Here is a 25,923-nt window from a genome sequence, read left to right on the forward strand (position 1 = left end):
TCATAAAGGGCTTCCCTGAAGGTCCACCCCAGCAAATGGATTGCTTGCTTTTGACTTTAATGAAGTCCAATAAGCCCCAGGAGTAAGCACGTGGGCATTTTGCTTTGCAATTCCTCAATGCCTCTCTAAGTGAAATTTATTTTGAAGCAATCCCTTTAATAACTGTTTTATAGCTCACTTGAACTTTGCTATCAAGTGAAACTGTTGCTGTGCACCCACTACTGATTAGGCAAAGACAATGAAAATGTCTGAAGAAGGCTTTGTATTAAAATCCAGCCCACTGGAAGTAACCCTAAAGCATTTCTAGGTCTTCCAATTCTCTTAGTCACTGGATGAGGCCAACATATCTGGCTGGATTCCAGGATAAATTAAAAGAGCTGTTTACATTTTCAGACAGCTGATTAATTGTATTTTGATATTTTCTATTTTTAAAAATTTAAAAGTATCCTTTCACCTAGAAATTTCAATCCACTTCTCTCCATAAAGCCCAAGTTACTGGGCTCCAGGGCAGCAGCCAAAAAAATTGGAACAAGTTGGGGAGGTGAAATTTTGTCCTAAGTTCAGGTAAAAGTCCTTCTGCTTTCCCCACCAGCCTGCCAGCCCAGCCCTCCATGAAATTCACCTCCCCTTGAAAATGGATCTAGGGTTTGGATCCTACAAACCTCATCTCAGTTCTCACTGCAGGAAGGGGATGGAGGCACCTGGATGGCATTGAGGGTAGGACCAAGCAGGTGCAGGTAGAGCCTCTGTTCTTCTCTGATGGCTACCACTGACAGCTGAACTGCTGATGGGGAGAGGGACTGCTTCTTCTTGGGGCAGATGTTGTCTGTGAGTACAGGGCCTTGAGGACATCTATAGCATGCCTCTGAAGAGCAAAGGTGGTGAATAAAAGCTGTAAGGCAGCAAGGAGGATGCCTCTGTACATCAGATACCCACCATGCCAAGACCAAACAGCAAGCTGGACGTCACTGCTAAGACAAAGAAGGTCACGAGCTGGTGCAACCCTGCCCTCAAAGGTGCAGGTTGTGGTTTTCTGTCCTTTGCAAACTGGTACACATAGGGAAAGCTGAGGGATTGCCTCTGCTGTTGTTTCACAGAGAGAAACAGGTTTTGTTCATCCATTTCATAGGTGTGCCTTTAACATCTTTGTGGTTTATGAAACAAAGCTTGAAAAGTACTTCTTCCCCTTTCAAAAATCAGAATATCTTTTTCTGCTGAGGTTTACATAAAGCTTCAAAGCTTTGAGTCCTCTGAGAAACTGAGATTCTTACAGCCCAATTCCCTCTTCCCCTCAAAAAAAACCCCAAACAAACAAACAAACAAGAAACAAAAAACAAAAGCCAATCTGAGGAACTGAGCAGGAATTCCAGACACATTCTGGGAACAGCTGCAGCACCACACTGAGCCAAGAAATCTCACACTACAATTCTCTAGTTTTCCATTTAGTTCTGGGGTAAGAGCAGGAAAAATGAAAGGCCAGAATGTGCAGGATGTGCAAGTGTTAACTGCCAATTGCCAGTGGCTCTGCCACCCTGCTGGGTAGGTTCAGCTCTCTGAGAACATCAGTGGCCTCATTTGGGGCTGCTCAAGATGGAATTGGCCAAAATCACATCACTCCTGAAATTCATAGTCAAAAGACAGGGAAAGGTAAAATACATAGATTAGAGAGAGAGAGATAAATAAATGGAGTTTCAGGATTTCCTTGCTTAATTGAAGACAAAAATGAAAGAAGGCACAAATAGTTTTTTCTCTTTCAGAACTTCAGTGTAAACCATCTGCTCACACTTCAGAAGTACAAAGCCTACATTTTCACAGGCCAAGCAAGACAATAAGCCCAACCCATCAAAAACTATTTCAGGCTGGGATGCTCCCTGCTGTGACTTCTTCAAGGCAGGTGCCTAGTGCAGGCTTTGTGATGCCAAACTGGGCATACCCACGTTGTGACCATCAGCAGTGGGGTCCAACAGCAAGGCTGAGGAGAGGCAGTGCACACTCAGCAATGGGTTGCATTAGGCTGCTGAAGACAGGACCACATCTCCAGATTTCTCTGTCTCCTAGAAGTAGGCTTTTTGTTTTGGGTGAAATGCAGCCCCAGAGCCTGAAGTCCTTTCTCGCACCTGCACACTCAGGTTGTGCACTTTGGTAGAGAAAGCTGTCTGCTCCTCTTCCTAGGCAGGAAAGGAAAGGAAAGAGGAAAGGAAAGAGGAAAAGAAAGGAAAGGAAAGAGGAAAAGAGAGGAAAAGAAAGGAAAGGAAAGAGGAAAAGAAAGGAAAGAGGAAAAGAAAGGAAAGGAAAGGAAAGGAAAGGAAAGGAAAGGAAAGGAAAGGAAAGGAAAGGAAAGGAAAGGAAAGGAAAAGGAAAGGAAAGGAAAGGAAAGGAAAAAGGAAAGGAAAGGAAAGGAAAGGAAAGGAAAGAGGAAAGGAAAGGAAAGAGGAAAGGAAAGGAAAGAGGAAAGGAAAGGAAAGAGGAAAGGAAAGGAAAAGAGGAAAGGAAAGGAAAGAGGAAAGGAAAGGAAAGAGGAAAGGAAAGGAAAGAGGAAAGGAAAGGAAAGAGGAAAGGAAAGGAAAAGAGGAAAGGAAAGGAAAGAGGAAAGGAAAGGAAAGAGGAAAGGAAAGGAAAGAGGAAAGGAAAGGAAAGAGGAAAGGAAAGGAAAGAGGAAAGGAAAGGAAAGAGGAAAGGAAAGGAAAGAGGAAAGGAAAGGAAAGAGGAAAGGAAAGGAAAGAGGAAAGGAAAGGAAAGAGGAAAGGAAAGGAAAGAGGAAAGGAAAGGAAAGAGGAAAGGAAAGGAAAGAGGAAAGGAAAGGAAAGAGGAAAGGAAAGGAAAGAGGAAAGGAAAGGAAAGAGGAAAGGAAAGGAAAGAGGAAAGGAAAGGAAAGAGGAAAGGAAAGGAAAGAGGAAAGGAAAGGAAAGAGGAAAGGAAAGGAAAGAGGAAAGGAAAGAGGAAAGGAAAGGAAAGAGGAAAGGAAAGGAAAGAGGAAAGGAAAGGAAAGAGGAAAGGAAAGGAAAGAGGAAAGGAAAGGAAAGAGGAAAGGAAAGGAAAGAGGAAAGGAAAGGAAAAAGAGGAAAGGAAAGGAAAGAGGAAAGGAAAGGAAAGGAAAGGAAAGAGGAAAGGAAAGGAAAGGAAAGGAAAGGAAAGGAAAGGAAAGGAAAGGAAAGGAAAGGAAAGGAAAGGAAAGGAAAGGAAGGAAAGGAAAGGAAAGGAAAGGAAAGGAAAGGAAAGGAAAGGAAAGGAAAGGAAAGGAAAGGAAAGGAAAGGAAAGGAAAGAGGAAAGGAAAGAAAAGGAAAGGAAAGGGGAAAGGAAAGAGGAAAGGAAAGAGGAAAGGAAAGAGGAAAGGAAAGAGGAGCTGGGGCTGTGCCAGGGATTGTTAGCTGGAGCTCTGGGACCATGGTATGAGCTCAAATTCCTGCTCAAGCAGATCCAAGCCACAGTTTCTTGGAGACTGTCCTGTCTACAAGAGGGGGAACATTGTCCCTCAGTCCAGATGAGGGCTGAAATGCAATGCTGCTGGACATGACCAGGAAGGTCTAAGAGTATTTGTGACTCTCTAGTCTAAGATGGAGGTTGATTTTCTCTTTGGTGACTGCTGGGTGTGCAGCCTGGGTGTGCACACAGGCTCTGCAGGAGCATCAGTGAGGGATTCCCCTCACGTGGGCAGATGGCAGAAACCTGGGTATGTCCCAGGACATCTGTCTGACCAGCCCCCAGGAGACACAGGCACAGGGACCCTGGCCTTATGACACTCAGGAGGGCTTGATGGAGGATGTGAGTAGAAGTTCACCCAAAGTGAGCTGGTGGTGGCTCTGGGCACACATGGTGGCACATCTTCAGGCACTGGCAGTGTATTTCTCCCTTCTAGGAGCTGCAGTCCCAGAGGCAGACCAGATCTCATGTGATGCCTGATGAAAAAGTAAATTCCCTCCTAATCCTGTAAAAATCCTGCTAAAAATGCACATGCAAATAGACTCAGATACTTGAAACTCAAATTCTAGCAGTGTACTCTGCATTCATTCCATTAGTAAAATCATTTTTCTGTCCTTCTTTTTGGTTTTTTATTTTTAAATCATAAAGTCTTCTGCTCTGAGTTGTTGCATGCTGTAACAATTAATCCCAAATGACTGAATTTCTGCCATATATATCCTGAGGTTTAGTTTTTCAGGTGTTGGGGGGGGGGGGGGGGGGTGGTGTTTGTTTTTCCCATAAATGCATTTTACATCTAACTACCTCAGCTGCCTTTTGTTTTGGTTTGGCACATCTGGAGTCATGCACTTTCTATATCTGGGGATTTAGCGGGGTGGGGAGCTGGGGAGGGGAGTGGGGAGAGGTTTGCTTTCCATGTTGAATAGCCAGGTTCAAAGCCATGTTGATCAATTTGTAGAGGAGATCAATTTAACAGGACATCATTGCTGACAGTTGCAGGACATACATTGGTTTGGTTTGGTTTGGTTTTTTTAGTTCTTTTAGGCTATAGTTCAAGAAAAAATAAGCAAAACACCATAAGCTGCTTATTAATTTGCCTTAAAAAAAAAGAAATAATTAAATGTGTGCTCTTTTCCTATTCCAGTTGTGTCATTTGAACTCCTCTCTTGTAGACAATTTATGTCAGGCAGACAGTTGGCAGACAAACAGCAAACTGAACAGAAATGGACCAAGAGTTTCTCAGTTCTCTGTTGTGAACTGTTGCATTCTACACTGATTGTGCTAAAAAGAAATAATTGTTACTGTGCTTCTACTCCTTAGTCACCACTGCAGAAATAAAGAAGTGATGGAAGGTCACAGTTGTGTTTATGGAACAGTGTAGATATCTCCCCTCCCTCCCAGCACCTCCTCCTTCTCCTCCCAGTACAAGCACAGTGACTCAAGATGAATGATAATCATTGCAGAACTTGTGCTTTGACTTGTAAACATTGTATAAAAAAAAAGAATAATAATAATAATAAAATAAAAAGATCAAATGTATTTGGTATTTTATTTGAAATGAAGAAGCAAAATAGTTATTAAAAAAGAAAAAGGAAAAAAAAAAAGAAGAAGAAGAAGAAGACAAAAAAAATCTTCCTGTAAATATATATATTCTGAATCCATGTATACAAACATTCCTTTAGAGTTGAGATTGTGAAGAGTGTCTTTATTGGCTAGAGACCCCCTGCCTGCTGGGGCAGAGGTTACCATGTGCTATAGTAAAGAACACAGTGTGTGAAGTATTTGATGTGCTGCAGTACCATAGTTCTTTTGGTCTGTTCAAAGTAAAGTTGCAATTTGTGATGAAATGAAGTTGAAAGTAGTGCTTCATACTGACAAATTTCCTTTGGTTACAACTTGATTTTATTTTTTTCTGATTTTGTTTTTTTGTTTTTTTTTTTTTTTTCTTGGTGGTGTTGGTTTTGGTTTGGGTTGTTTTTTTCTTTTCTTGTAAAACTTCAAAGGAAAACTTGAAAATTTTATATATTTGGATTTTGTAGATTTTTTTTATTTTATTGCAACACAAGGTACCAAAATCATTAAATAAAGTACACTGTGGTCATTTTACCATGGCTCTGGAGTCTTATTTTAAAACTCTTTTTTAGCCAGGTAGAGTGGCAGAGGATGCTAACTTCTGGGCTTCTGATACTCATCACAGAATGGCTCAGGCTGGAAGGGACCTCAGAGCTCATCTACTCCAATTGCCCCACCATGGGCAGGGACACCTCTCAACTAGACTCAGCTGCTCAAGGCCTCATCCAACCTGCCCTTGAATACCCTCAGGGAGGAGGCATCCACAGCTTCCCTGGGCAGCCTATTCCAGAGTCTCACCATCCTCTTGCTGAAGAATTTCTTCCTCAGATCCAGTCTAAACCTACTCTCCCTCAGTTTCAAACCATTTCCCCCTTGTCCTGTCTCTAGCCACCCTCATGAAAAGTCCCTCTGCAGTCTTCCTGTGGGATCCCTTCAGGGTTTGGAAGGTGAGACTTTAATATACAGGCTGGGAAGCAGGGAACCAAACCCACCATTTGTGCTCTTACCATTACTCAGCCTCCCACCTGTGGCTTCTGCCCATTTACAAGGTCCTTGTGCTGAGGTGTTCAGAGGAACAACCTCTGTATCAGCAAGGTGGTTTTCCACTGGTGCCAGTGTTCTTAAATTCACCCTGCACTGACTGTTTCTGGTATCAGGAGCCCTGGCTGCAAACCTCCAGCCAACGTGCCTGCAGGAAAAAGATGAAAAACCATGGGCCAAAATGTTAGCAAATCCTCCCTCTTCAAGCTGTGAACTTCCCCAAGCAAAGATCCTTCCTCCACCTGCCCTCAGACACCAGCAGAGGCGATGCAATGTTTGGAGCTTTCCACTCTTTGTGTTGTAAAGCCTGCAATGAGCAGACTGAGCTCCCAGAGGCGGCCATAAAGATCAGGTCCTTGGGGATCAGGCAGGTCCACAGGTTGTGGACTCTCCTTCTCTGGAGCCTTTCAAAGCCTGCTTGGACACAACCCTTTGCAACCTGCTTTGGACTAGAAGATCTCCAAAGGTCCCTTCCAACTTCCAGCGGTCTGGGATTCTGTGGGAACAAAAAGGTTTCCTTTCATCCTAAAAAGGTGAATTACTGCACTGCCTGAGCCCCACTGAGCCATCCTGCATTTTGACAGCTTTTCCAACTGAAGACAGCCTGCCTTGCCAAATATGAACCCATCTCTGCGCTGGCAGCTGCTGAACCTGGTGGTTTCTTTATTCAGATGGCTGTAACAGGTCACGACTGCTCTCTAAACAAAAGGGTAAAATGTATGCAATAAAAAGGTGGGGGGGGGGGGAAACACCAACATCCCAGCAGCCTGTGAAGGATCAAACAATCAAACATTCCCATTCCAGATGGGCTGTTCTAAAAAAAAAAGAAGAAAAAGTGGATTCTTGGGAGAAATAAAACCTTCAGCTTTTCTGCTGGGCTATAAGGTAAATTCAGCACATGCACAGATGCCAAGACGGGGAACTTGGGTCATGGGCATATGAATTACCTAGAGCCAGTCATGTTGTCTTCATCCATTTAGTTCATGCAGCTGCCAACACTTCCTCACCTCTTAAAATTGTCTCTGCCCCACCCCAGCAGTGGCACATTTAGGCTGGGATGAATCACCACCACCTTCTCCCTATGCAGCTTGCCTGTGCTCAGCCAAATGTCTTCTCCTCTTCCCAGCTGCAAAATATGAGCTGTTACCAGCAGCTGAGTATTAAACCTGATTAAATGTCATGGAAGCAGGCCCTCATTTTGTCCCAAAAGAGTCAGTACTCCAGGCTCACATGCTTTCCTTCAGCTGCATGTCTCCTCTGTGATCTCTTACCTGGCATACATACTGCCTGGAAAGGAGTAAATCTCCTTCTGAAGGACAGTCCCAACACAATTTCAGTCTTTTTCAGGTGGTCCTCCATCTGCAGGTGAAATTGCACCTTTATGTCTGAGTGTATCAGCTTCCCTCGTTGGCAAACCTGCTAGCCCCCCACACTTTCCTCTGGAGCTCAGGGACATCAGGATTGCACATATTTGTTGAGGTGGCAACTGTGTTCTGGAACCTGAGTGCTTCTGGGTTTACTTGCTGCTAACATAGATGCTGCCGCCTATTTTAGACATTGGAAATGGGGCCCAGATCCTCAGAGGTTGGGCAGGTTCTGGATTTGATTTCTGGAGTCTCCTGACTGTAATACAGGTTTCTGTAAGTGTAGGAAAAGTTTATAGGAACATTTTCATCCATTACACAGAATCAGAGACTTGAGTGATTCCCTATTTCTATGACTCAATGATTCCATGATCCCATAATTCCATGATTCTATGACTCTATGATTCCTTAATTCTGTGACTCCAGGACTCTGTAATTCTACAGTTCCCTGACTCTATGATTCTGTGATTCTATTGTTCCCTAATTCTATGAATCTATAACTCCATAATTCTGTGAATCTATAATGGACTCCATAATTCTACAGTTCTGTGAAATTCCCCATTGATGAAAATGTTCCTATAGACTTAGTTCCTACACCTACAGCCATCTGTATTAAAATCAGGAGCCTGGGCTCCAGAAATCATTATTTACTTGCTCTCAATGTTTTGCTGCATGATTTGAAGAGACAATCTCTTAGCAATCAGCACATCCCCACAAACTACTTGGTCCACCAGCTAATAAAAAGTGATTAAGCAGAACAATGACAAAGGAAACATGAATGATACCATCTTGACACTTGCAAAGCTCAGGTGGATTGAATGCTAATGGTGTCTGCTCCCTGCCTTGCAACAGCAGCTGAAGTATGTTCCATGCTCCTGTTTATGCCCAAGAACCAGGGCATCTCACACACACAGACCTGTGCTGCTGGGTGAATAATGAAGTCAACCTCTACCTGCTCCTGTAGCCACCAACAGTCAGAAGATGTTAAGAAGAAACTAAGCAAAGACAGGTTCATGCATCCCAACAGCTGAGATTTTCTAGCTGCCTTTTTAGGTCAGCTCTCTACTCCCATTGCTCTTTGGAGTGTGTTTTTGGGCACTGGTGGGTGCTTAGCTGCCCATGTGCCAAGTTTTCCAGACTCACCTTGCTGGAGATGGCAACAAAAGTCATCCTGAAATGGTTGTCAAATGCTAAGTCCACTGACTCACAAGGAGAGCTTTGCCATGAGGCATGGACTAAGCAAAGCAGCTTGAAAGTGGTGTTCAGCACCACTGCAGCTCCATGTATGGCCCTGTTGCTGAACCAGAAGGTGAAATAAATGGCATAGTACAAGAGCATCAGGTGGCTCATTCCTTACAGCTGCTATGCAGACAGCTTATTGCCTCTCAGAAGTGGGGTCTGTGGACAGTGCATGAATGACAGAATGATACTAGGGACTCCTCACTAAAGCTTTCTCACCTGTTAGGAGTCTTCCCTTATAAGCTTTGATCTCTACAGGGATCTTAAAGGTAGCAGTGGGATGTACACAAAGACCAGAACTTACCCAGGTTAGCTCCTCAGCTTTAGCTTCTAGTGTCTGGTCACACCTAAGCCAGCCCTAAGGCTGGATAAAATATTTCAGTGGACAGGAGGCACTGAAATCAGGGGGGCTGGACCAGCTTGGCTGCTGCCCCTTCCCCTGCTGCTCTGCAGAGGACAAGCCCTGCTGCAAGGAAAACATCAGTATGGTGTCTGCAAGTGCTGGAGCTTGCTTCATTCCCCTGCAGAAGCAAAGCTGTAGAGGGATTCAAGCCTTGTCCTGAATGATTCCAAGTATCATCATAGGGAGCCCAGGAGTGTGCAGGGAAGAACATAGACAAAGACTAGTGACAGAGAGAGGAACTGGGCAGCAAAGCACCACTGCTGGTTTGCTTTTGAGGGGAAACAGCAGCCCTTGATGCGCTGCTGCCTGCTGAGCAAGCCTAATACAGGCTTGACTGCTAAATACCTTCCACTAGTCTACTGCCTTACAGTTTGCTCCAGACAGGCCCTGAGGGCTGCTGAAGCCTCCTCCTGAGGCTGCCCCTCCCAAGCACTGCTCAGCTCAGATGGCAGCTATGGTGCTGAAAAAAACATCAGAGCTGCCTCTGAGCTAGTGCCAGGTTTTGCAAGAAGGAAAGGCAGCCAGGATTTGTTCCTACAAATGGAACTCAAGATTGTCCAGAATTAGGATTCCAGAACTATTCTGGGGTCTGAGTGTGTTTGCTTCAGTTGTGGGACTTGGCTTTTATTTTCATTAATGTCTTTAGGGACTGAGCCAAGTTGCAGTCAGACTTTTCTCCCAAGCTCGTTCCTGCAAAGCAAGATCAAAATACCAAAAAGGTCTGGAAGCTGGAAATCCATAGCAAAAAAAAAAAAGAAAAAAAAAAGAACAACCATCAAGCAAGCATGCCTGCAACTATGCCTCTGCTAGGTAAGAGAATTAACCCACTGCCTGGTGAGCAAAAGAAAATTCCTCTATTTCTGAAGGGACAGGAGACTTCCAAAGCTTTGGTGGATGGCAGGAGTGGGTTTTTTATATGGTAAGGAGAAATTTTCATCAAAAGACTGTCTGCAGACCTGGCTCTGCCTCAGCCAACTCAGCTCCATGGTGGGGAAAGAAAAAAAACAAAACCAAAAGCCTGGTCAGCCTTGTGTACGCAGCCTGATGTTAATTCCAAATGGCATCCTACCTTCCTGTAACGTTCCAGATGCACACACACTCCCAAGCGAGAAGTGCTTCTGGTTCAAAAAGAATAAAAACTTCTCCCTAGAGCTCCAAAGTTTATTACACATTGGTGACCAAATTTCTGACATGAAGAGATCATTGTAACAACTTCCAAGCACTTCAGGAGGCAACATATGGTGTGCACTCAGTCTGTGCTGAGACAGAACTCAAGGCAGTTAAGTGGTAGATTTGCAACCGTCTGTGCAAAACAAAATTACTCAAAATAAGGAGGGGAAAAAAAGAAAAAGAGCAAACAAGCAGATACTGCAAAGAACCCAGGATGAGACATTTGTGGGGAAACTGCTGTTTGGTTTGGCTAGTTCTGAATTTAAATATATGTATCTATGAAAAAAAAAAAAAGCATTAACACTATTGATTTGTTGTAGAACTACATTCTGGTGTCAGGAAGATGGAGCCAGACTCTTCTTGGTGCTGCCTGGTGACAAGGGGCAAAGGGCACAAACTGGAGCACAGGAGGTTCCACGTAAACATAAGGGAAAAAAAAAAAATTCCTTACTTTGAGGGTGGTAGAGCACTGGAGTAGGTTGTGGAGTCTCCTTCTCTGGAGACATTTCAAAACCCACCTGGATGTGTTCCTGGGTGATTCCTTCCAGATCATCCTGCTCAAACAGGGGAGCCTGATGAGATGATCTTCAGAGCTGTCCCTTCCAACCCCCAGCACTCTGTGATTACCTTTGCTGCTGGCAAGGACCTTCACAGACATGAAGTGACATGAACTAAGCCATTGAGTGACATCAGATTGCCTCATGAAGTTTCAGCAGAAATGTTTTGGAGGATTATCTTACTTAACACCAATTTCTGCACTACCACACTGATGGAGCAATTTTCATGCACTTCCAGGCTTACTTTCTGGTCCTATTAACTTTCAGGTGCAAAAAAATAACAGCAGGAAAGCAGCCTAGCATCTCTGATGGGCTTAACAGGGATTAACCACTGTGGAGCTAACACAGTGTGTCCCCACAGCTGTATCCTTCTCCAGAGTAATTGGATGAAGCAATGTAATGGTACAGCAAACCCAACACCGGATGAGCCACACCATTGTGTTGACAATGCTGATTAACTGCTCTGCCTTGCACTTGCAGTGATTAATTTCATATGAAAGCATCCTAATAATAGCTGTTCAAACTCAGCTCTGCTATTACACAACAGGACAGCAAATTGGTCAGCAGGAGATCTGGGTCTTGCAGAGAGATAAGGACAAAGAGCTGTCAGTACAGCAGTCAGTCTGTTTCCACTTCCAAACAACTTTTAACACCTGGATCCTGGCTATGCTGCTTGCATGGAGACACATGGAATGCCTTTAGTTATCCAGAGGTTAACCAGGTCTTGTCTAATTTCCTTTAAATACCCAACACCCAGTAAAATGAAGCCTGCTTTATAACCTTGTCTCTCTCCAGGCCTGTCCCATTTGTCCAGCAGATCAAGCACACAACCATCCACACCCCAAGTGTGTACAAACAAACCTTCCCAGTCAGTGCCTGTGACACTTTCTGTTGTGGAACATTAAAAGCCACTGAAGCTGGTACTGCAGCTCCTGCTGAGGCCTCCTGCAGCACTGATTCCAACTACTGAACCTCAGGTCTTGCTGTTTATGTGATTTTTGTCCTTTACTCCACTGTTGTCCAAGTTACTTTCCTTCAACTCGTTCCTTCTGGGGCTTTGATCTTTCCATCCCTCTACAGCCACCAGGCAAGATCATCCTGGGTCCCAGCATCTTCTTTACCATGAGGGTGTGGAACACTGGAACAGGTTGCCCAGGGAGGTAGTTGAGGCTCCATCCCTGGAGATATTCAAGGTCAGGCTTGACAGGGCTGATCTTGTTGAGGATGCCCCTGCTTACTGCAGAGAGGGTTGGACTGGAGGACCTTTGGAGGTCCCTTCCAACCCAGACCATTCTATGTTTCTCCATGTCATACTTCTCAAGGGTATGCTCAACAGCACTGAGGGCAGGCCATGGATCACCTCAGGTAGCCCAACCCCAGCACAAAACCTCAGAAGCCTGTTCCCTGTTGTCAATTTTATTCGAAAGTTGTCTTCCTTACATTGTTTTAATATATATAGAAATAAATATGAAAGGCCTATACAAATATGAACACTTGGAGAGTACCAATACTGCCCTTCAGTTTCTAGAATCATCATTCAATACTTAAAGGGACAAAACTGCATCAAACAGACCATACAGTTAGAAAAATAAATTCTACAAAATCCCAGATCCCAGATGTCTCTGCTTGTGCCTTACAGAACCCCAGAGTCTGCCTTCTTTTACATATCTGGAATATGTGCAGCTGCCTTGGAGAATTTCACACTGATGTACTGATGAAGCTGATGTACACTTTCCTCAGGATGGACAGCAAAACCAAAGTCAAACTCAAGTTCTGCTCTGATACAGGAATGTAGGAATTAGGCATTATCACTTCTACTGCCAAACTTCGTTAACATCATAGCTCTTTAAAACATCCTGATGAATTAGAAGAACACAAGCAGGCCTTCAAAGAACCCTCAAGCCATTTCTGTAACTTCAGAAATGGGCTTTTTTGTAACATGATTCTTCCTCAACCTTCAAGAAATTCAATCCAATGCCACACAAAATGCCTTTGATAGAAAATAACATCACAAAAGCAATCTTGGTCCTTCTGCAAGCTGCAATTTCTAGCCTCTTGCCCAGAAAGTGATGCTTTTCTAACTGAGGGCATCACCCACAATGCACTTTTATCATCACTAATTTACACATTTAAAAGGGGGTAAAGCAAAGCTTGAATGGTGGGAGGGATGGATGCTAAATGGAATACAAAGCTGGGTTGTTGAGGTTTTTTGTGTGGTTGGCTTTTTTATTTGGGTTATTTTTTAAGGTCAACCACCAACAACACTGAAAGAAGATTGTGCAATAGAGCAAAGACTTCTTTCGTCTTTCCTTAAGGAATCTGTCCTCATCCCAAAACTAAAGAGTTCCCAGATGTTAATTTATGAACTGTAGATCAAACTTGCTGGCAATCAGAAGAAATATTTCAGATATTTCCTATTGGGATTAGGGGGAAAAAAGAAAAAAAAAAAAAGGACAGGCTTTGGTTCAGAAAAAGCAGAAAACTATCATTTACTGGGAGTGCACAAAAGCCCAAGCCTGCAGCAATTTTCTGTTCATTCCTTTGTTTTCACTTAGAAAAAGCATAAAGGAATTCCCTCTCACCCCTGATTTAATAACTTAGATAAATAACTGTTTGAAGGCCATGGGTGTTGAACAGTTCACAGACAGTTTCAGGCTATTTGGGAATGGCTCTCCACGTTTTCTGCTACTACTGCTCTGTTGTACCAATTTTTGTCTTTCCTTCACAACAAAGCTTTATGACTCATGTTACTAAGCAGTGCTCTTGCTGCCACTACTTCAGGTTTAACTGCTTGGCTCACTCTTTCCAAGGAGAATTTGTAGGTTCACTGAGAACACCACAGGACAGCTCTCTGCTGAAGGGCAGATCTCCAACAAGGGTCAGCTTGGAAGAGCAGCTCTGCTGTTGGGTTCTCATTCACCAGGGCTGCTTCCATAACAAACTTCCTGGGCTCACAGCAATTCCCTGATCAATTTTCACTCCTCCAAGCTCCTTCTGAGCTCCCCCAATAAAACTAAACTCCATAACTAGGTTTTGCTGGTGTATCTAGAGGTTCTGCAGGCCACAGAACCAGTTTCCCAGTAGCACAAGACCTAAAGAAGGTTTTTATAAATGCTGGGCAGCATTTGTGTGGTCTGCAAAACCTGGGTACAGTGATGCTGATCACAACAGGAAGATTCTAGCTCTGCAGCGGGTCTGACATTCAGACTAAAGAGGAAGCACAGGTGGGGAAAAAAAAAAAAACAAAAGACAAGTGACCAAGGAGATAAGGACTTGCAGTGTCACTTCTGAAAAACAGACTTGCAAGGTAGGAATGCACTTATCAAAAACTAAGCTCTCGAATGATTCAAAGTTTGGGTTCCTGAGCTTGATATTGGAGAGGGGGAAGGGCAAGGGCAAGTGTTTTGGATCTTCAGTTATACAGCAGTATCACAAGGACAGTATTTCAAACCTAGTATTAGAAGAATGAATAAGTTACAAATATGACTTTAAGAACATTATAGCTAAAGAGTAGTTTGCTCAGAAGACCTTAATCATCTTTCTTTTGTGTCTGAAATCGTTCCATTAAAGCCCTAAATATATTTCCTGGTATTTTCTGGTGTTTTTCTATTAGAGCTTGGAGAGCTGCTTTTGTCTGTAGGGAAAGAGAAAAGTTTTGGGGTCAGATGAAGTCATCTCTGTACTGCTCATACATTAAGACAATTTCTCTATAGACATGCAGACCCAGCTTACTTTTGCAGTTAGTTCCTCAGCAGTTACATTTGGCTCATATGGGATGGGCTCTCCAATAAATGTACGAAGCTTGACTGGAAAGCCACCATACAGAGGGACTATGGGCAGTCTGATGCGTTCATAGAGTGTCCTCAGGATTTCTAATGCCAAAAAAAATAAGGGGAAAGCAGGAAAAGGAAAGTGGAGAGGAGGAAGGGGAGAGACAGACAAAAAAAAAAAAAAAAAAAAAAAAAAGAAAGGAGAGAGATTGAGATTATTCTGTAAAGCTTTTTCCCAGTATGTCTTAAAACTGAAACCGACTTCTCGGGTAATGCAGCCCCTGCCCCAGGGTCTCAAAGAACATCTCATCTCAAGTGCTATTCTACCCTTGACTGTCATTTCCTGAAAGCTGTGTTAAGCACAGATGCATAGAATGGTTTGAGTTGGAAAGAACCTTAAAGGTCATCCAGTTCCAAATCCCCTGCCATGGGCAGGGACACCTCCCACCAGCCCAGGTTGCTCAAGGCCTCATCCAACCTGGCCTTGAACACCTCCAGGGAGGGGACATCCACAACCTCCCTGGGCAACCTGTGCCAGTGTCTCACCACCCTCAGTATAAACAATTTTTTCCTAATCTCCAGTCTAAATCTCCCCTTCACAAGCTTCAATCCCTCTCATCCTATCACAACAAGCCCTTGTAAAAAACCTCGCTTCTAGGCTTTCTTGCAGGCCCCCCTGAAGCTAGCAGCAGACTTGTTTCCACCCTAACTTGGTATGAAATCTCTCCTCCAAACAACAGATGTAAAGAGAAGAAAGAAGAGGAGAAAAACCCAGTAGCTGCCTCTCTAGAGAGGAAGGGAATGCTGTGCAGTACAGGTTACAGTTCAGCTGATTTTACAGCTTAGCTTAAGAAACTAGTGCTGGAAGAGTGCTCTGTTCAGTCTCTGAGGTCTAGGGGATCAGAAATAGCCTTGATATTAGGTTTTGTCATGTTTGGGTGATGAAGGGAACAGCAGATTTCCCCCTGAATCTTATAAAGCTAAGAAAAAGTGTTACTCTGGGGCTGCAGAAAGCCTAAGGAGGGGAGACTTAGGCTGGATATTACAAAGAAATTCTTTACAGTGAGGGTGGGGAGACACTGGAACAAGTTGCCAAGGAAGGTCATGAATGTCCCCTGCCTGGAGGTGTCCAAGGCCAGGCTGGATGAGGCCTTGAGCAACCTGGGCAAGTGGGAGCTAGCAGGACATGTGGCATGGAGGAGACTGGTGAGGCCCTTTCTGCTAGTAGTAAGTTGGGGAATACAAGAGCAGAGGGTAGTAGATCAGCAAGATATGGGCATCCAATCAGCCCAGAGGTGACCCCCTCAGACATACACCCATCTACTTCTGTGCTGGCTGGAAGTCCCAAAGAGTTGAGGAAAGAGAGCAGGCAAATGCAATGCTCTGTGAGGAACCACAGGTTCGGTGCTGAATAGTAAACCAAGTACAGATCAAATACATTTCAAACCATTCAACATTTAAGTGCAGGCAGAGGTGCAAGCACAGAACTCTAGGAGGACATTTAAAGAGATTAAATGTCAGCTGCAAACTCCTGCTTGCCTCTTAGCAGTGCAGAAAACCTAAAGCTGGCTTAGCAGATAGAGGCAGAGAACAAAAGTGGTCTAAACCTCTTTGCCTTTTCCTGGCTCCTTTTTATCTCTCTTTAGAGCTTCTGTGAAGGCAGACTGCTATGTGGAGAATAGCTGAGATCAGCTCTAATGCTGATGTTAAATCCTAATAACATCTCTGAACACTACCAGAGAGCAAACCTCTAGAAACAAGGCTGTGTCAAATCTCAAATTAATGTGGGGATTATTCCTACAGAGATAAACTAAATACATAGGGAAAGATAAAACTACAGAAAACAAATAAAATAGAAAATATCTTACTTATTCCTCCTAATGTCCTGACTCCTTCTCGGACATTTTGTGTAAACATAGGAATGATGGGCTAGGAGGGGAAAAAAAATGATTAAGAATTTAACAAAGATAGCACCAGAAACTTCTCTCACTTAAACCCAGCAAGCAAATTAATTTCAGAAGTGTTTCTCAGACAAGGACATCTAGAGAGCAAAATATTCTTAAGTTCTTCTGCAAGCTTCTGCTGTGAGGTTTCAAACTGGAGAACAGGATGAGATTTCAGTGAGTCAGTGTTTCAGCAAGTCCATCATCCCAAAGCAGTCCAGGATTTTAGAAGCTTTGTCTAGCAGTGTTTGCAGAGTTGTGATTTAAGTGGTTAAAGTCTTCCCTGATTTGTAGATGTGCTCCAAGGGAAGAACTGACAGGATAGGGGCCCTAAACCTGTCTGACTCATCTCTGCCATGCTGACTGTATTGCATCACACAGGATGTGTCACAGTCAATGCATGTCCCATGACTGACTTCTGCTGATGAATATTTGGAGTGGTGCTGAACATTTCAAGCTTTTATTGATGGTTTTGAACTTGCAAACAACTGTTAAGGCTTAAAAGAACCAGGAGGGGAGCAACTGCTGCAGGAAGGTTTTTAGTGTCGTGTCACAGACAGACTGCACATCAGAAAGACAGAATTCTTTGTGGAGTTTTCAAACACTTGGTTTCCTTCCAACTTTTTAAAGCAGGGAGATGAGCCAGTGAATGAAACTTTTCAGACAGGTATCAAGTTGGCTTTTGGAGGGAGGTAAGGGGCAGGGGGGAAGTCTGTAAATGATGCAATGCAACCACAGAGAATAAAAATTGCAGTTGCCTGAAGTGAATGGTAACAAACTTCTTTATTCTAGACCCATCTTACTTAGATCATCTCACTTTTGACACTGTGACAGAGAGTTTTGTATGTACAAAACCACCACACTAACACAAACGTTTTGGCAAATTGCTGAAATGAGACAACTTTAAGAAGTTGAAGGCCCTGGTTTTAGATACATTTCTCTAATGTTTTAGACACATTTTTCTTTCCATGGGGAGTTATGCTCAGGATTAAAGGTCAGTTGAAGTTAATCTTTAATCTAAAGAAAGATATTTTCCTCACTTCCAGCCTGCCTTTGACACTGCTGCTATTCTACTGCATCTCTCAGCAGCTTTTCAGGGGCAGATGAAGCAGTAAGGCCTTTGTGAATGCAAAAAGGGAACTGAAAAATACATTAAAATACATAAACATGACTAGTCCAGCCCCAGCTGAATATCAGGTATGGCCTTTCATGTGCTATTATAAGACACAAGGAAAATCTAGATCTGTTAAAAACATCCTGCTTTAAACAGTCTTATTTTCCTCCTGAACAAAAGTGACACACACTTAAAACTGGGTCTTAAAAGTATTCTGCTTCTGTATAAAATTCAGAGATTTAACTACTCTCTGGCAGTACTCAAACGGAAAACTCTTGGTGTGAGACTTACTTCCCAATTAGGTACATGCAGATCTATGGAAACATGCAGACATCTTTCAAGTACAAATACAGAAAGAGAGGGACCCTGACATGGTTACTAAAATAGTTTCCATTTAAATATATCAGGCACTTCTGTGCCTTCCATGGCTGGTTCCATATGAATAAGGATCTGCCTGCTGACCAAGCACAGTGTTATATATTGGAAACGAAGAGACACCTCACACTAGTGACCAGCATCTCCTGCTCTTATTAAATAAGACAACACTTAGCACCACAAAATGCCAAGACACAGTGCCAGGGAGTCTGTGCTATGCTGGGTTGCTGTACTTCAGCAGTAGGGGAAGCAGAAATGTTGATGTCTGGTTTCCTCCCAACCATTCAGGTACAGGGGTTGAGGCAACACAATCTTTACCATGTGTAAAACAGCACAAGATTCTAAGGTATCATAGAATGGCTTAGGTTGGAAGGGATATCAGAGATCATCTACTCCAACCCCTCAGCTAGGCTTGGGTGCCAAGGCCTCATCCAATCTGGCCTCAAACACCTCCAGGGAGGGGTCTGAAGGGTAAGAAGTGTCTCCTGGCTGTAAAATGGAAGAGTTCTTTTTAGAATGAACTGAAGCTGAAACAATATAAAAGAGCAAGGATCTTATAAGGCTTTCAAGCACTGAGTCCTGTTTTACCTCTCATTCTTTTAAACTCTGCATCTCCTGACCACATTATTCTGAGCTGACTCTGAAGCAGCAATAACAGTCTTGAAAAGTAGTTGTGAGAGCAAGCAGAGCATATTCATGCCATTCAGCAATGCAACACCAAATGTATGACAAACAAAACAGCTTTCCCTGGGAGAAACTCTCTGCTTGTATCCCTTGATCTGTCCCACTCACCACTTTTGCATCAATGGCCACCTGAGCAAAGCCCTTCCGATTGCCCCAGATGATTGTGTACATCTCATCACTGAAGAGTGCTTCCCGAACTCCTCCTGGGGCAATGGCCAGCAGGGAGCCCTTCTTCAGAGCACTCACACACTCTTCTTTTGGTCCATGCATAACTCCATGTGCATCAAGTAGTATTTTAAAACCTGGAGGGTAAGATAATAAATAAGGAGAGGTTAATTCACACTACCACTGAGTGCAGATTCCCATCTCAGAACACAACAAACCTACTTGTCTGGGAAGGGGGTTGGGACCAGATGACCTTTGGAGATCCCTTCCAACCCAGACCATTCCATGGTTCTATGACTTCTCTTTCTTGAAAACTCCCACTGAAGCATACAACCTTATCAGCCACAGAGACACAGAACTGATTTAGCTGAGCTTGCCCTTCCATAACATCATTTCATTCTTTAACCTCAGGTTAAAGATGGTTTGTTAACCCAGTAGTCACATCTTTGTCACACACACATCTACTGAAGAAAAATCCAAATTATAGTTAAAAAGATAGAAATCTGTCTTCTCTTACATACCTGCATAAACTAAAGGCTTGGGAAGGCGAGCATGAGGCAGCATACCATTAGATTATTCTCAACTAAATTCTGATCTCTAACTAGTCTTTGTAGCTGGTGTGGGTATAATTACTCCTGATTTGTATCCATACACAATTAAGACCTGTTCATAAACATGAGGGCAGAGCACAAGCTGCTTTACACCTGTCTGACACTGTCAGCTACCTGGGGATGACAAGGATGTCATCAGTTTTCTTTGGTGGGCCTTTAGGACCACAGACAGAGAGGAATCACTTAGGGCACTGAATCCAGCCTTCCACAACTGTAGGTAACCACATTTCTGCAGAACACCTAGTCCACATGACACACTGCAACACCTTGTGTATGTAACAGACAAGAAGCCACAGCTCCTTTCCTCTGGGAAACTGCAGGAGAAGGATTGGGAAGTTGGGAAGTGACCCCCTAAAGAGGCCTCCCAGAGAGCCCTAGGAAGCAGGCACAGTCCATACCCAAGCGCAGCCTCGGTCCTCATTGCACTCCTTGGGGAAAGAGATTCTCTTACTTCAGCCTCAGAGAATTCCATGAATCCCTGAGCAGTACACAGCTACAGAACTAGAAAGCATGGGAATGTGGGGCTTCTTTCTGTGACTAAACTCCAGTATTTAAAAGGAAAAGGAAAAAAAGGCCACAGGACCATATCTCATATCCCTCTGTCCCACAATGCAAGCAACAGAAGCCCACATCATATTGAGAAAGCATAAATTGAGACACAAAAGGAAGAAAATGCTCAGCAGGAATCTGCAGTTTTCTACAGGAGGTCTCCTCTTAGGTTAGATTCCCTTCCATTAGTTCTTAAGCTGTGTCTTTCAAGACTAAGCACTAGACAGAAGATATTTGACCCCTTGCAGGCTCACCCACACCTCCCCTCCCATTTCTCCTGCACTGAGCATAATAACTGAAACACCTTCTGGAAAGACATCCAGTTTAATCTGAAGACTTGATCAAGACCAGGCAGTCTTATTTCTAGGACAAACTTTAGGCAGTCTTTCTGATCTGATCACAAGAGAAGCAGTGACCCAAGAAGAGAGACCTAAGCCTGGGTTGCCAGTCATAGATTACTCAGCAGATTACCTGAGCTCTTTGTGTCTGTCTTCCCTCAATAGACTAAATTCATCCACAGAACCAGAGAATTATGTAGGTTGGAAAGGACCTCTGAAGGTCACCTAGTCCAACCTCCCACTCAAAGCGGGTCCAACTAGGCTGCTCAGGGCCTCACCCAGCAGAGTTTTGAAAGTCTCCAGTGATGGAGATTCCCCAACTTGACTAGCCAAGCTGCTCGCAGGTGTCTGATCACCCTCATGCTAAAAGAGCTTTCCACACATCTAGTAAATGTTGCCTGTGTTGCAACTTTTCTGGTGCTTCTCATTCTATTGCTGTGTACCTGTGAAAAGAGCCTCTCTCTCCTCTCCATCCTCCCATCAGGTGGCCAAAGACACCAGTAACACCTTTCCCCAGCCTCATCTGGTACAGACCAAACAAATGCAGTCTCTCATGCATTGTGTGCTCCAGCCCTCCATCATCCATTGAACACACCCTGGTGTGCCAAGGTCTGTCTTGTGCTGGGGAGTCCAAAACTGAACCCCACACTGTGAGATGTGCTTGCACAGGTGCCAAGCCAAGGGAAAAAAACCTTTTCACTCCATTTGCTGGTTGCACTCATGCTAAAAAAAGCTCAACTTGAGAGATCAGCTTCTCTGCTGCAAGGGCAAGCTGCCTACTCACCCTCAACTTGTTCTAGACTGCCAAAGTCCTTTCCTGCAAAGCCACCTTCTGCTCAGGTGTCTGTCCAGGGATCATTCCACTCCAGCTGCACACTTGCTTTTGCTGAAGTTTGGGACACTTGTGCCAGTTCATTTCTGTGAAGGCACTCTGAACAGCATCTCTAACCCTCAGCACATCAACTGCTCTCCCAATTTAGTATCATCAGTGAATTTCCCCTCATCCAGGTGTGCAGTGAAAGCATCAAGCAGCTCTGGTCCCACCAAAAGCATCAGCACACTACAGAAGACTCCTGTAAACTCACAAAATTCATTACAAGGCCTTTGGTCACAAACTGGGAAAAAATTGGGTACTACTGTGTCTCACAGAGACACAACCCAAACCCCTCAGGTAATTAATTTCTCCAATCAGCAGTGTTTTTCACGGGGTTGTCCAGCCAAAAGTTTTCACACAAACTGGGGACACTTCCACAGCTTTCCTCCAAAGAAGATTCTACTTGAAACAGTCTTCTTGGGAACAGTCTTCTTGGGTTCCACTGCCCACCATACTCAGCTGGGTGGGATATAAAAAAAAGCATCATCTCTCCAGGCTAATACTTTAAGGGCATTGCTTCAAAAAAAATTATTTTTCAATCAGTTTACACTGCCTGTAATAATAAAAAAAGAAACATCTCTCCAGTACGTGAAGGAGGCCTACAGGAAAGCTGGGGAGGGACCTTTTATAAGGACTTGTGACACTGGAACAGGTTGCCCAGGGAGGTGGTGGATGTCCCCTCCCTGGAGGTGTTCAAGGCCATGGTGGATAAGGCCTTGAGCAACCTGAGCTAGTGGGAGGTGTCCCTGCCCATGGCAGAGGGGTTGGAACTGGATGAGCTTGAAAGTCCCTTCCAATCCAAACCATTCTGTGATTCTATGATCTTACTGAAGTCTTTGCTACTAATTAACACAGAGAGAACTGTTTCTCCTGTGATCTTCTCTGTTTCCAAACAAGGAAGGTTCTGCTCAGCCAGAAGCATCCTTGCATGGTCCAGTCTATGTAAACTCTTTGTTTACAAAGGGCAAGTTAGAAACAGCTTTACTCCAACACTTCCACTGCATTTGGTTGAATGTCTACTCTGAGAGCTGTGTTCCTGTGGCACAGCTTTTATTAATTACACTGTAAAAATAAATAAGCAGAGTTCCCAAACTGACTGTTCATGCTGAAGTAGGTTACCTGGTAATCTAAAGACGAAATGATCAGCTACTGCATAGCAGTATCTCTTCTTCTCTATCAGAAGTCTAGCCATGAAATAGATACAGTCAGCAGGAGTAGCTCCATGATAGAACACAATAAGCCCTGGTCCTTCAGGAATATTTTCGGTCCCATGAAGCTCATAACCTGTTAGGAGTTAAAGTATAAAGGATGTCAAGTTGGGTACAGTTCTATCCCACAGAAACTAAATCATGGCAAGCTGGCAGAGTGACCATGACAGCAATTGATAGTAAGAGCAAAGCCACCACTAAAAAGTCAAGAGGTGACTCGTGGCATTTACTGAGTTGCTGTCACAGGAAATTCAAGTTTTGTTTAAAGCAGAAGAGTCACATTTAAAGAAAGAACAAAAACCCCATCTCACTGTCTTAAACTGTATCATTTCTGCTGAAGTTTCCTGTCTTCAAGGCTGCAGAATGCTCTGGATCAATCACTCCAGAGACATCAAAATAAAGACTGGAGTGGTGAAACACAGCATTTCCAGCTAGCATTTACTGACAGTTCATTGCCACCAGGAACTGGTTAAGATCTGACATGCCAGCATCCATTTATGTGGCTCCTTATACTCAGAGGTGTGAAGCTCACCTTTGTTATTTCTCTCAGAGTTACACTTGCTCCATTTTCCCAGCACAAAGCACTAAAAGCTACTTGGGGCTTTACATGTTTAATTACAACATAAAAAAACCCCACACAGGAGTTTCTCACTGAACTTACATTTCTAATGTAGTTAAAGTGCAGAATACATTCAGTTAACACAAAATAGCCAAGTACATCAGTACCAAATGGATTCAGTTAATACTCAGCAGTATTCTTGCAGCACCTTGCTTGGGGGGGAGGGGAGTAATATGAAAAACAAAACAAAAACAAAAACACAACCCCCAAAGCCTGTCACTTCCTCCAAAGTTAATCAGGTCTGCAATTCCCATTCCATTGTTACTTTTTTTTTAATTACAAAGCTCTTCTCCCTCTTGAGACTGGATATCAGGAAGAAATTCTTTCCAGTGAGGGTGGGGAGACACTGGAACAGGTTGCCCAGAGAGTTGGTGGATGCCCTCTCCCTGGAGCTCTTCAAGGCCAAGTTGGATGAGACCTTGAGCAACCTGGGCTAGTGGGAAGTGTCCCCACCTATGGCAGAGGGGTTGGAACTGGATGATCTTTTACGACCCTTCCAACCCAAACCATTCTATGAATCTATTTTACTTTCTATACCTGTGGTGGTGCAATACATTGCAAGGATATCATCTGTACATTCCCAGGAGACCCCTAATGGTGCTTCATAAGTAGAATGGTACCTATCTAGCACTTGTATGTGAAGTCAATGGTATCACACACCAGTCTGGGGCTCTCGAGTGTGGGCTTATTTTTAGTTGGGTTTACTTTTTCCAGTGCTCTGAGGTTCAAGATAGAAAGTTCTTCTTAGGATATATTGATTAACAAAGTGTGGGGAAGGAAAAAATAATCACAAAACATTTCATTCTTTAGGAAGAGAAGTGTATACAGAATGTGGAAGCAGATGGCAGGGCAGAAGAAAGTCAATGAGAGACTGGACAAGAATTTTTCCTGTGTAAATAAAAAGCTAAACCTTATAAAAAGAAAAAGTTATTAAGAATGAAAAGAGCCAAGGCCTTAAAAAATCCTTTTCTTATGAAAAAAAAAAAAAGTAAATAGCTTTTTCTTGTGAAGGGAGCATCTGAAGCTCTTTGATGTAGCTGTTGATTTTGGTCTAGTGTACTTTGCTAGATTTGAAAGTTACATCTCAGTCTTACAAAGCCTATGTCATACAGCCCCTGCACCATCTGGTTATCAAAGCCTTGAAAACCTGCTTCCCTTTGACTGGAGAACAAATAGAGATGATTTTCAAGAAGGATTTGCTCTTTATGTAAATTGCTCTTAAACATCTCTTTCTCCTTTAGCTGCATCGAGCCTGAATGTTTCTGAAAGAGGCTTATGATTTCCTCAGAAAGGAGAAGGCAAATCATTTATTAAGTCTGTCTTTATATAAGAAATAATAGCAGGAGGACAAGGAGCAGAGCCCTTAGTTTTGATAGAAAGTAGTTGTCAAAAATACATAGAAAGAAAAGAAAAAAGGAGGGATCTGTAACAGCTCTGGGCTCTAAGTAGCAACTAGTGCATGAACTAAGTGCTCCTTTTAGCCATCACTTGGCATTGTATGGTAAAAGACTGCTTAAGTGCAATCAAAGGATGCTGACATGCTGGCTGCCAGGGAACTGACATTAACCTCCAGTGTTCATATATTGACTCTGAAATAATGGATCCAATTTTTAACAGAGCATAAATTGCAGGTCTTTTTGAAATGAGGAAATCCAGGAGCAGTGATAAAAAGGAAAACAAAAATAAATTGAGCAATTAAAAAAAAAAAAAGCATAAATATATCTATATGCAATTGGATGAAAGACCTCATCTTGTAGCAGCAAAGGAATAAATGCCTCAGACAAAACATTTGACATCCTGTGCTGGGCTTGGCTGGGGTGAAGGTGATTTTTTCTTCACAGTGGCAGGTATGAGGTGATGGTTAGGGTTTGTGCTGGAAACAGTGCTGATAGCACAGGGGTGTTTTAGCTATTACTGAGCAGATCTTGCACAGAGTCAAGGCCTTTGCTGCTCCTCACACCACCCCACCAGTGTGTAGGGCTGGGGGTGCAAAAGAAGCTAGGAGGGGATACAGCTGAGACAGGTGATCCCAACTGACCAAAGGGATATTCCAGACCATATGACATCATGTTCAGCATACCAGACTGGGGGGAGGATGAAGGAAAGGGAGGAACATTACAAGTGATGGCATTTGTCTTCCCAAGTATATGCCATGCATGATGGAGGCCTGCCTTCCTGGAGCTGGCTGAACTGCCTGCTGATGGGAAGTGGTGAATGAATTCCTTGTTTTGCACTCCTGCTGTGCATGGCTTTTGCTTTACCTATTCATCTGTCCTTATCTCAACCCACAAGTCTTCTCACTTTTACCCTTCTGATTCTCTCTCCTATCCCATCAGGAGGGAGTGAGCAGCTGTGAGCAGCTGAGCTGGCAAGCCAGGGTTAAAGCACATCCAAAAGAGTCTCAGTGGCTTTTTTGCTCCAAAGCACCACTGGCAGTCATTGAGAAAATGAATGAAAAAAAGAAATGGCCTGGATTTTCACCTTCCTGCAACAGCAGCAACAATCAGGTAGATATTGATAACTCTGAAAGGTAAACCAGGAATAGGAGCTTCAGCAGCTTGTAATGTCAGATCTTGCTTACCATGCCATATTCTTCCATGTCCATCCCATAAGGTAGCCAGCATTTGTTTTCCACCAGCCCAAAAGTCGTGGGAATAAGCTTCCTTTAGTTCATTCTTCCTTTTATAAATATGAAGGAGGAGAATGGAAGTATAAAAGAGGATGATGATACTTCCTGGAAGTATAAAAACCACTGCCAGTGGCAAAAGCACCCATAAAAGGTAGACTGCATAACTCAGATAATCTTCAATATGCTCCACGCCAGTCCATTCTCCCAGGATGTAAGTCAGGCAGGTCAAGTAGGACATAGGCATCGGTCCTGCAGTACAGGATTCATTTCCACCTATCAT

At 43.5% G+C, this 25,923-nt stretch overlaps 1 protein-coding gene across 1 annotated transcript; it reads right to left on the reverse strand.

Moving 5' to 3' along the window:
• Positions 1 to 14,293: 14,293 nt before the first annotated feature.
• On the reverse strand, positions 14,294 to 25,923 carry TMEM68 (transmembrane protein 68). The gene is made up of 6 exons (XM_054394630.1): positions 25,596 to 25,923; positions 22,307 to 22,471; positions 18,759 to 18,952; positions 16,403 to 16,463; positions 14,497 to 14,636; positions 14,294 to 14,398 (listed from the first exon to the last, which is right to left on the reverse strand). The coding sequence occupies exons 1-6, from the start codon at positions 25,921 to 25,923 to the stop codon at positions 14,294 to 14,296; spliced, it is 993 nt and encodes a 330-aa protein (XP_054250605.1).

Source organism: Indicator indicator, chromosome 31 (assembly GCF_027791375.1).
Source record: "Indicator indicator isolate 239-I01 chromosome 31, UM_Iind_1.1, whole genome shotgun sequence".
Taxonomy (NCBI): domain Eukaryota; kingdom Metazoa; phylum Chordata; class Aves; order Piciformes; family Indicatoridae; genus Indicator; species Indicator indicator.